The 12,957-nt window shown below is 34.2% G+C and overlaps 1 protein-coding gene across 1 annotated transcript; it reads left to right on the forward strand.

The window, feature by feature from the left end:
• The first annotated feature begins 2 nt into the window (after positions 1 to 2).
• Positions 3 to 11,522, forward strand: LOC108546317 (uncharacterized). The gene is made up of 4 exons (XM_017898373.1): positions 3 to 118; positions 984 to 11,049; positions 11,125 to 11,364; positions 11,445 to 11,522. Exons 2-4 carry the CDS (start codon positions 1,069 to 1,071, stop codon positions 11,496 to 11,498), a joined length of 10,275 nt encoding a protein of 3,424 aa, XP_017753862.1. The 5' UTR covers positions 3 to 118; positions 984 to 1,068; the 3' UTR covers positions 11,499 to 11,522.
• The last annotated feature ends 1,435 nt before the right edge of the window (positions 11,523 to 12,957 follow it).

The raw sequence follows: 12,957 nt of genomic DNA on the forward strand, positions 1-12,957 counted from the left end.
GAATGGTAACGATTAAAATGAAACGTAGCTAAGCTACCTGATTTCACAAGACGCGTGATGTCTGTCTAGTAGTCGTGTCCAATATGGCGTGTGTATTGTGAATTGCATTAACGTGCAGGTAAGATTTGATTGAATTTTTAACAATTTACATAGAAAATATAAATTAAAAAATTACTATTAGTGTACCTTAAAATCTTAACTTTTCGAGTTTCTGTGTATTTTTCTTCACAGACCATATAATAAAGTATTAACAAAGCATTTTGCTTAAAATATGTGAACTTTGTCAACCTTTGCACCTTCAAGGTCCGTTTGTTGAGGTGCATTTATGATGACAGGTGTGTCGTGTGGAAAACGTGTATCTTTAATAAAATTATTTTGTGAAAAATCACAATTTTGCGTGAAACAAAAAAAAGACTTGTTATTAAAGGAACTTTACTACGCGATAACATCCACCGTTGGCAACTATTATTCGCGTCTGAATAGAACACCTCTATAATCGAGAAAATTGGAGCAGAAGTTACAAAGGCAAATTATAATTCATATACAGAAATTTTTTATATGTTATGTAAATTGTTTGTTAAATTTGAGATTGAAAAGGATTAATGATGTTTTTGTAACAATATGTGACAAGTATTTTGACACTCTGTTAATCATGTCATAGAAATGGAGCACATACTATAAAACTTTTATTTTTGTTACATTTAATTATATGATTTTACTTACTTTATGATAAAGATTATATAAAATAAATTACTAATACAGTACCATATTATAAATAAATATTACTGTATCAAAACATTTGGGTGCCCCCAGCTGATTGATAACTTAATCACTTTTGGAAGTCTTTTTTTTTTTAATACTGCAATTTTTTATAACTTAATACTCTTAGAAGGCAGTGTTTAAACTTACTTTTTAGTATAATTGCATAAATAAATAAATAATTTTATAAATATTATAAAAAATACTTAATTTTGTTTCTACAGGTTCTGCTCCTGCTTCTAGTGCAATTATTTTTGTGAATAAAAGGAATGAGATAAATATTACAAATCTGTAGTAAAACAATGTACAATGAACTACAGTGGGAATATGCCAGATTGGCACCAATATAATGCCTCGCAAACAAATGAAGTTACACCATCTGCACAAAATGTGAATTCTGGTCATCTTGCATTCATTCCTGGTGTCAGTCCACCAACATTAAATGCAATTAGCCTTAACTCAGAGGGTTTAAATAAACATCAGAATGATACAAGTTATAATCCAAGGAACTTTCAATCTTTTAACAATGTCACAAATGGTTCAACAATTCCAAACAACAGCCCTCTTGCATCTATGGTGCAAATGCAGAACTGCATTGGTCATTATGGTTCTCAGAACACAAGAAATCCTATGTTAGATAACATAAATGCTTCTGTAGATCCTAGAAGTGCCACAATAGGAAACATAAACGATGAGATGGGATATAGAAGCAACCAGGTGCCTTTTAATGGACCTGTTGGTCATCTAAATGGACCAAATTGTAATTTAAATACACCATCTGGACCTAGAACAGGGCGTGGACCTATCCCTGGAGCTAGAACCAATTCAGGATCAGGACTTGGAACTAATCCTAGCACTGGAACTGGTCCAATATTTGGGCCTGGTCCTAGACATGGACCTGTATCGGGACATGGATCAGGCTCTGGACCTGGAAATATGGGACCAAGAAACACTAATATTGGTTCATTACAACCTCCTGGAAAACCTGGACCATCTTCATCATATATGCCTTGCAAGAGTTTGTGCTGTAATTCAGATCCTAACATTGGTTATCAGCAGTGGGAAAAATATGGATCCTACCAACAAAATAATGATTCATACAGGGATAATGTACACCCATCTAGCTATCAAATGGAAAATAGACATTTTGGAAATAGCTGTAATTTTAGAAAAGATAATTTAGATGGTAAAGAAGTAATGGGTTCCGTATTACCCAATGCATCGTCCGTAGATCATAGAAGAAATTTCGCGGACTATAAATATCATAAAGATCACTTAGTGCATAGAAATTACTCCTCTTCAGGAATGTTTCACAATTACTCTATGCAAAGTTATAATTATTCCGCAGATCATCAGAAATATACTTATCCTATGAAAGAACACACAAAAACTAATAACCTGAATATGTCAAATTCGGGAATTCTTAAACACCAAGAGCAAAATTTTATTGCTCAACAAAAATTTAACAATAAACAATATCAATATCAAAATGGAAACATGCTACCTAAAGGGGTACCTACTTTAAATGTAAATGCGAATATGGCATCATCTTCTCAAAATCCATACTTTAATTCCCAATTTCAAAGAAACATTTCTACAGAAATGTCTCACGAATGTCAAGAAACCACCGATAATACAGCAATGATAAACAGAATGCAGGGTACCTTTATGCACAGCTCTCCTCCACAACATCAAATGTATCAACATAAAATAGCAATGCAAAAATTCTCGATAGAAAATCACCTTAGAGAACTGAGTAGAATACCTGGATACCAGTCTCATCCCAAATATAAAGAATGTGTTCTCAGATATAGAGAAGTATTAAAATTACAACAATCGTCCGGTTACCAAAATCCAGTTCAACAAACACCACGTGTCGCAACACCCGTGAACACCACAGTACTGCCCATTAATTTGCAATTCGATCAAAATGGTATGTTAATAAATTCTAGTTATCTACCTGATAATTTTCCTAAACTTCAACATACACCAAATGTAGAACAAGTGCCACAAAACATAGACAAGCAAAGTAAAGACCAAGATATTGCTATGGTTAACGAAAAATGCCAACAATCCCAACAATCAGAGCAATTAATGATTCCTCGGCAAAATGAACATGTTCCTTCTTCTTGTGCAGAAACGTTTCAGAAACAGAATCAGTTCTCGATGCACAAGGACTTCAATCAAAATCAACTGAAAGTACAAACGAACGAGAGTCACAACTTTGATACTTTAAGCACTAATACTAGCAACGAAACGATGGAGCAGAAAGCTTCGAAAGAATTTGCTAATAAACCAGATTTGGATGTTAGACAATTTCTAGCTAATTGGGATGAAACTGATGACGAAGAAGGAACAACAAACTTAACGGGTACTACTTTAAATGAAACAACTCCGGTCGTTGTGGTAAGTTATGAAAATATAGATCTATCATCGAAAACAACGCAAAGCACGGAAATCCCCCCCAAAAATAGTTTTTGTTCGAATGACGACTTAGAAAATGAGAAGAAAAGTGAAACAAATATCATAGCAACTCAAGATTGTTTGACAATATCATATTCCGCATCTGACAATTCTGAGACCGCTAAAACTTCCAAGAGGACTATTGGGGAAGGTGTCGTGAAGCCTGGAAGTATTATACATTGCATCAGCAACGGTCCTGACGAAATACCTACAATTCACATAGTTGATAACTTAGAAATAAGCAACATTTTGGGGGCACCTAATGATCAGGTTATACAGACTTTGGAGAAGCAGCAGAAAGCGATACCCTTTTTTAGAGAATCGAGTAATAATGAAACGGAAGCGATAGCTCTCGAAAATAGGCGGAAACATAACAAGAGTGATGCTCACATACTGCCTACTGACTATACTACATCTTTGGATGACGTGAATAAGAATACAAGTATCGAACATTCCAACATAACTAAAACAATTCATACGACTTCAATTTCAATGAACAATCAGGAATTAAGAGTTCTATCAACGTCGGAAAAAGATAATTTAGAAGTCAGTGATAACATGGAATTGAAGAAACAGCATAGCTTTGAAGAATCCCACAACCCTGACGATATTAGTTTACCAGATTTACCAACTTCAGAGTGTACACCAATATCTACTACACTGAACACTCCTATTCATTCGGATAGCGAAGAATCTTCGCAAAACATGGAAGATTTATCAATATCCACAAATCCGATAGAAGTAATGCAGAACAGTCCAGTAATTAGTTTCACGCAACTGAACAGTGAAGATAAAATAAAGAATAAGTTTCTTGGTACTTTGGAGCTGGAGTATCAAAAGGAGAATCGTTATAAGAGCAGCGAGGCTAGTAGTAGCCACGAGCAGAAAGTAACTTTAGACAATTTTGACTTTTCTAACGAGTCTAAAGCAAAATCGAATGAAGCAATTAAGAATAAGCAGATGAAAAGTCTCGGGACCAATACTGTGAGGAAGAAAGTGTGCCTAATAGATAGTAGGGTTTCTGATGCGTGTGGTATTTTGACGTCCATGGAATACGAATTGAAGGTTCGACAGGAGGCTATTGAAGGTGAGAAGAGTTCAAATCATGAATCTCTCAATTATACGCACGAGAGGAAACACAAAAGTATTAGAAGACCGGTAGAAGCGATGGTATCTGGGATTCAAAGCGGTGACGCCAATGATAACATCATTTCTAATGTAAATTTGAGTCTAACAGTGTCTGACGACGAGGCACAAACGTTAAAAAATGATAAAGAATTTTTCAAAAGGAAAAAAATGAAGACTTCAATTGTATCCACTAACGCTCACTGTTCAACATCCTCCGAAGTTGATCCAAATGTCAAGAAAAAAGCGAAAGAGACAACAACTTGGGAAGACAAAAGCACAGACAAATACTTAAATAGGAATTTAACTCAAAAGAAAGATGCCGATAATTTGAAACAATCAAAAGTTTCTGACGTGAGGAAGTTCGATGATTCATGCTCATCCCAAGACGGAGAGCATTCTGTGTGCCATATGACTTCTCAATGTAAACACTATTCCGTTGCTGTGATAAAGGATAATGTTACTTTAAGTGATAAGAGAACACACGGCACTACAGATAGGATCATAAGCGAGAAATCAACCGAGTTCCCATCCAAGTCGAGCAGTACCAATACCAAAGAGTTTCCTGAAGAGGCAGAAATTAAAAAGCGCGTATCTAGCAAAACAGTTTCAACGTTGCCCGAAAGCATACATTCTCAGACCTCTAAGTTACTGCAAAAGGATTTAAAAACTGTCGATGGAGACGTTAGATATACCATGGAGGAAATGCGATTCCTAAAAGAATACAGAAAGAAGAAGGAAAGATTATATCAGACTCATGATATACACAATGATAACAATAGGGATGAAAAATTAAAAGCTAAAAACCATAAGCTAGAATGTTCACAAATTTGGCAGAACAACGAAATACTAGCAGCACACAAAGTATGTTTAGAGCAAAATTCCGTATCCTCGATAGCTAATTTGAATTCAGAAAATCTGATGGCTCAGGAAGAAGCAAAGAATCACTCGTGTTCGAAGAATTTAGTAAAAAATGCTGACTTTGGGATTCAAGTTGCCAATGTAAACTTGAAAATCAAAGACAACGATATCGGTAAAGAGTTAATACTTGGAGACAATAATCAGGAACACGTGAAAGATTCTTTGGAGGGAATCAAAATCGAAATTAACGTGTCGTGTACAGATAGAAACTTAAACGGACAGGAGCAGAACAAACGATTGCTGTACGGTGATCATACCCTTTACGAAATCGACAATTCACTTTCCTATTCAAACACGCTGGATTGTCAACGTAGATTGCACACCAAGGACCAAGGAGACAGCTCAAAATTATCCGAAAGAGCTTACAGAGCGTTTGAAAAATCCGATGCAGCAGTAGATGCTATCAAAACGAACCAAGCTAAAAGCGAGGCAGAGAAATTGAGGCTATCTTTCAAGAAAGATAGGAGATCTTCGTTGGAAGCAAACGACGAAACTAGCTCTATCGTTTCTAAAGAAACGTGCGATTTAATTTCAGATAGTCAGCCTGTTAATAAATCCTTGCGCAACAGCGTATTCTCTAAGGATATATCGAAACCTGATGTAATCGAAGCTACCAATTATAGCGTTGATCACGTGGATATAATGACGACGAAAAGTGCAATATCGAATACTGCCATAATCGATGTAAATAACAAAGTTAAGGGGAAAAACAAAGTGGAAAGTGACAAAGAAGATAATTCTATACGTACAGACGATGATCAGGTGATAAAAGTACAGAAACAAGGTTCTACGAGTTTTGTAGACGTTTCAGATATATTAGAGAAAGAATTAACAAGTGTGCCTCATTCGAATACTTCTACAAAACTGCCAGAAAGCAGCCTTGTCGAGTTAAGGGCGAAGTCACTGCACAGTCTAAGCAACTTGGACTTCAAGTTCGGCAAATATTCTGGAGTGGGTTTAGACCGTGTCCATCGCGTAGGCGAGGAATTGGAAGAGGAGGGATACACGGGTAAGTGGAAGAAGCCAAAGATAGATGAGATTTTCGAAGACTGTGACATGTTCCAAAGTAGCAGCGGCTACGTAAATCCGATATTTTCAAGCATAGATAAGCTGGAGGACCTGCACACAGTTCCTGTATATACTACCAAAGATGGCAAGATATCCTACAGTCCTAATCGAAGATTTACCTATCACGAGCTAATGATGGAGGCTCGTAAACGGGAGCCTTATTCCTCCGCAAAGAAGCCCCATTACGCAGAAACTTGGAACAACTACTACAACTCAAAATTTCGTAAACTGTATAAGAAGAAGCGACACCATGGTCTTAGTGATAGGAAAAAGTACGAATATAAGGATACCAAGTATCTTTATGATAGAAAAAGGAATTATTCTGATGAATTTTGTGATAAAAGTCATGTTAAGTACAGGGATTACGTTCATAGCATTAGGAACAATAATGCGGCTTGGTCTGATTATTGTAAAATTGATAGAATATATAGCAGCAGCGATTCTGATGAACAGATGATAGATCGCAACAAGAATCGCATTACGGATTCAAATAGTTGTAAAAAAGATCAGGCTACAGCGAATAAGGTTGTAACTATTTCTAAATCACGCGACGATGAGGTTGTTGTCAACGAATTAGATATGGAATCTAAGAATAAAACAAATAATGTTATTGATGACGTAGTTAAAGATAAAAATATAAATTTAGAAGAGACGCAATCGGTTCAGACCGAAGTTCTTGATATTGAGAAAAATGACGACGATAATGCAAATACCACTAACAATTGTACGAGTAATTGTATATCTAATCAGCAGTCGGATACATTATCGAGTTCGGTACAATCGAACCACGAAGAACAAAATGTTGAAAATCTACAGGTAGATGAAAATAAAAATTTGAATAACGAAGGTACGGATCGGATTATCGATAAAGCTGAAAATAAGATTATTCCCGAAAACGAAGAGAATGTAGATTCGAAGAACGAATCGTCCATTTCAGATTTGTTGCATAAAGAATCATTATTAGACGAGGAAAACCAGGTATCTGGTTTATGCAATCTTGAGCAGGAAAGAAACGACGAAAAAATGATTTCCGAAGGGACAGATATTGAAAATCTGAAAGAAAAGATTGATACAAGCATACGTGATCTGTATGAAACGTGTGAAACTTCTATAGAAGTTGAGAATAATTTTGCAAATATAGAGTGCACGGAAGATAATAAAAATTTGGAAACTGAAGAGATCAATATATCCGAGGCTGAAATTTTTGTTACAGAGGAAATTTCAGAACTTCAGGTAGATCCCAGCGATGCACTTGATCGAGTTTCGCAAGAATTTTTGGAATTAGAAACGTCGAACGACGTATTTAGCGAAATGGTTGACGAATGTGAGAAAAATATCAGCCAAGGACATATCTTAGAATGCGAAGAAGAAATTGTGCAATTTGGCGAAGAAGTTGAAATTCCAAACGAAGATCAAAAACACGAGGAAAGCTTGAGCAACGTGGAAGAGGAAAATATTGAAGTCTCTAAACAGCAAGACGATAATAGTTCGTCGAAAGTTGATTCTCTAGCGGATCACGAGGAATCTGAATCTCCGGTAGCGTTGACTGACATAACCGATCAAGAAGACAATTCGCAACATAATTCTGTTGAAATTAACGAACGAGAACCTGATTTTAACGCGAATTCTGATCAAGTAGATAATATAATCGTCGAGAAAGAAAATTTTATTGGTTTCTCCAAAGATGAGATTCATACTGACGATAAAAATATCGACAAAGTTGTAGATGCATTAAACGAAGAAGAAATAGGAACTGTTCAGTCAAATATAGAAGAAATTGCAGCAGAGCAAGTAGTAATCGATAGTTCAAAGAACGAGGATGAATCGAGTGATTTTGCAACTGACCTGGGGAACAAAATAAACCTCGATCAAGATCCTTTGGCAGAAAAAGAAATAGCTGTTGCCAGCACGTATAGCGTTGCCGAAAATTCTGTAATTACGAATGATGAGAATAGCAAAGGTAAAATCGAAGAAGATAAACAAGAACAAAAACAGCATCTCTCCCTCGAACAAATTTCTCGTAACAGCTCGACTCTGCCGACAGATAGCAATGTAGACCTGAAAGTAATTCCCAAACTTGTCATAAAGAAAACTGACGTATCGAATTCGAAGTCAGAGTGCACACTGGATTACACAGATTCGTGTGAAAGCTACAATAGGTATGATGCGAAATTATTATCCGAAGTACGTCCAAAAATACCGAAAGTAATCATTATGAAGAATAGATCACGCTCAGTGACACCGACAGCTGAGCTTTTAGACAAAGCGAAATCCGACAAAACGCAATCTCTTCCTCCACAACATAACGATGAAAGCGTGGACATAGATAATAGTGATTTCGAATCGTACACTTTGAAATACAATAATTACGAGAATAAGGTACCAAAGGTGAGGATAAAATTGGAGGATATATCGACGAAGGATTTAAAACTATACTTGAAGCGAAAAGCTACCAAGAAAAGCGTTCCAAAGGTGAGGATCAAAAAGTTCAAGACGCAAGAAAGTAAAAGAATCGAAATGGAGGAAAGTTCAGGAACAGAAGTTACCGATTCCGACGAAGAAGATAAGAATCGTCACAAATCGATGACCAGCGATACGGAAATTGAAAAAATTCCGAAATTGAAGTTGAAAAAACAAGAAGAATCCAGTTCTTCGGTATCTGAGAAAACTAAAATGAAAGATTCGAGTATTCTTAAAGCTTCTTCGAAAAGAACCAGAAGGATGAAGGAGGAGGACTCGAAACATACTACCAAATACGACGGTACATTGATTAATGATGAATTAAAGAAGAAATTTCCGCAATGCATTATCGAGAAAGTTCCAAAAGTTATAATAAAAAGAACTCAAATCGGTACAGAATTTAAATGTGAAATTAGTAAAAGTAAAAAAAAATCAATCGCTGAAACATCCAAATGGCAACCAAAAGTAAAATTGCAAAGATTAGATATTCTGGATTATATGGTGAAAGATTTGAAACGATCAAAGATCATATTAAAGGATAAGCTTAATTCGCCTACGCGAGTAAATGATAATATGAATGACACTAGCAATGAAAATATAATTGATAATAGCGAAGTAAAATTGTGTAGGTCTAGTTCAGCGTCTAACTTATCTCCTACTAAATGCAAGCACAGGAGACTATCAGACTCCGATTACGCTAAAATGAGTAAAAAATCAATTACTGAATTCGATGAAAATTTGGGTAATACTGATAATGAAATTATTTTCACATCAAATGACAGCGAAAGTAGAAATTTTAAAAGGGAAGAGAGAAAGAAATTCTTCTCTCAAAGCAGACAAGTGTACAGTAGTCTGGATAATGAGAGCGAGAATGAAATGAGAGAAGCTATAATGAAACATTCCTTTAGAGATATTTTAAGAAACGAAGACAACGATCTATTGATTACAAACAAGGAATACTCATCATTTGAGAGCAAGGAGAACAGACCTTTTACAGAAGACAGATTTCTAGAGTCTTCTCTACATTCACATAATTATAACGATAATAATGGTTCGATAATCAAAGTCGATTCTTCCGATGAAAGTCAAACTACGATAGAAATTCTGCCAGCATCGCCAGATAGTATCGACGATGAAACAAAGGACTTTGAATTTGAGAACACTGATGAAATAAGTATGGAAGATGCAATACCAACTCAATTGGAATTGGAATTAGAGCTTATTGACAACAACAATATATGTTCTGGGATACTTGCGTCGAAAATTGACTATGCATCACATTCTAAGAGTAAATGCACTAATGATCAATCCGCAAAAACGTACTTCAGTGAATATCAGCATTCTCCACAAAACACCTTTGATCAAAACGAATATACTTCGTTGAAGAAGCAACAATTGCAAAATTCGGAGAAGGAATCAAATGATTACTTTTATTGTAATGACTTATTAGTTAAGGAAGTGTTAGCTGCTAAGGAAACGCTAAAGAAATGTTTGACTCGCCCTGACAGCGAAGATGTAGAAAAGAATAAGTCGCGACATAGAACAGTAGCTGAAAAGAAGCAAGGTTTAAGTTTCAGTTTTAACGATCTTGAAATGTCACTAGACAAATCTGAGGAAGTATGTTCCAATAGTGAGAACAATAAAGTAAATGTAAGTAGAAGATCTAAAAATTTGGAAAAGGAAGAATGCAAATCTCCCTGTAGGATGAATGCAGAAGAAGTTGAAGAAAGCTGTTTCAAACAAGATAAAATTTATTCTTTGGATTGCCCTACAGCTTCTACACATGGAGACAGCAGTGTACTTGAACCAACTACAATTTCTTTAAAGGCTTCTAAGAAATTTGATGAAATAACGACGAGTAGAATTACTAACGACCCTGATCTATCAAATAAAGACACAAACAATGCAGAAGAATTGCAGGAAGCAAAATTTAAGAAGAAAACGAGCAGTAGCAGTGGAGATCAGAAAGATAATAATAATTCAAGCAACACAAAAACGAAAGAAGACAACATGCCATTATTAGTGCCAGAATTTGCTTTAAATTTTGATTCAAGCTCGGATAGAGATAGTTCTAGATCTCCACCTGTTATAACGAATCAAGACGAAGTTGAACATGTTGTTGAAGATGCAAAATTGATAGAAAGCAAAGTGATAAGTCAAATTGAGAAAATAGAAGAAAATAAGAAACATTCCTATAAAGACTGTAAAATGACTATATCTGATATTATAACGCAATTAGCTTATCATGAAAAGGTAAAAATATTTACCACTTTCACTCAACTAAAAAGCTTTTATGTAATTATATGACAAAATTAATTTATATTACAGGCAACAATAAAACATAAGAGATACTGTAATTTATGCGAAAGATGGTTTCCTACAACTTCACGACATCGTCGACATTTAGCCGGGTATCAACATCGTTACATGGAATTGACACAACGTAAGAGCATTCACGCACTTTTTATTCTGTTTACTGGCAAACCTTGCCCAAGGCTTTTGCCAGCAAATGTGATTCGCAGTGATTGTTCCATAGGAGAATTGACGCCTTTGCAAATTGCGGTTCAGGTATGATTGTATGTTGTATACTATTCGTTTGTTGTGTAAGCAAATTCTACATACTTCATTTTACTGATTATGTTTTATAGGACGTTGCAAAATGCGTTGAATATACGCAACAAAATCATAAAACGAAAGAATGATAGTAACAAGTTGCTACAAATTACTTTGGCTGCATAGATGCATTTCCTGTGATTACCTATACTGGAACAAATAATGTGAGTACCTCTAAACAATGTACTATAATAATGATAAACACAAAATGAGTTTTGTAACTTTTAATCTCAATGGAATTGTAAATCTACAGTATGATTATTACTGTTGGTATTATATATAATCATATTATAGACCATTATATATATAGACAATGAAATTAACATTTATGAACTTTGCAAAAGAAAGCATCGTTCATTGATGTTAATTGTTAAAAGTTACTTGAAGGAAAAAAATTACTTTAAGTAGTTAGATATTTAGCCAAAGATTTTAGTAAAAGAAAAAAAAGATAAATGTATATGTTAGATTATTTATAGTTTTCGAGGACTACACAGTCTTTTATTTGTACAAATGAAAATATGAATAATATGATAAGTGAATGTGCTCGTTATAAATTTTTATTTATATCGTAAAAAGACTTATATATACAATGTATAAATAAATATATATATATGTGTGTATGTGGGGGGAAGTGGGTGTGCGCGCGCGTGTGCGTATATGATAGGTCGTATGTACATGTATGTGATGTGTGTGAATATATTATATATATATATTTATTTATTTTATTCTTGTTTAAAGAAAATGTACTCTTGCAATGTTAAACTGACCTAAAACTATATACAGTTACATTTATATGAAATTATATACTTGAAACAGGGGTAGTCAAAGTAAAAAGTTGTCTATGCTATATGTTACAAAATAAGATGAACTATGAAATGTTATAATGTCTAAAATTCATGCAATAGAAATAAATGAATTTATGTCAAATAATTCAATTTTTATAAAAGGTTTGAAAAACACATAAATTTATTAAAAATAAATTACCTTAATTATGGTATGTGATGTGATTCCAAATCAGATTTCTATTCTATTTATTTATTTTTAATAAGTACAAATTAATTCTTCATGATGAAAATACCAAGAAAAAATAATTTATTTAATTGATATAAGCAGTGACATCTCATAGTTCAATGAAAGGTTTACACATAATATAATAATAACTATTCATTCCCCTGTCACATGTTTATGTTTGAGTCATACTATTTAGATTTGTCTAATTAGTTACTGTTTATATAAATAACAAAGTTTTTAATTGTTTTTAAATGTTACAAATGTTTTTCTTATTATTCTATTGATATATGCATATTGGGAGTGGGAAAGATCCTTAAAGAACAAGTTCCTGGCTATAAAGAAGAATGGAATAAATATATTCCTTGTTAAGAGGCTAAAAAAACAGATGTTATATTAATACAGGGTTAACAGATTATATCTACAATTGTTTTATAATTTTCTTTTCCTGGTTTACATTCCAAAGAATAAAAATACAGTAAAAGTCACTTTATTGAAAGATCTAGTTTTATCATTGAATACAACCAAATAAAAGAAATA

The sequence above is a fragment of the Eufriesea mexicana genome, unplaced genomic scaffold (genome assembly GCF_001483705.2).
Source record: "Eufriesea mexicana isolate 0111107269 unplaced genomic scaffold, ASM148370v2 scaffold4744748261, whole genome shotgun sequence".
In the NCBI taxonomy this organism is placed as follows: Eukaryota; Metazoa; Arthropoda; class Insecta; order Hymenoptera; family Apidae; genus Eufriesea; species Eufriesea mexicana.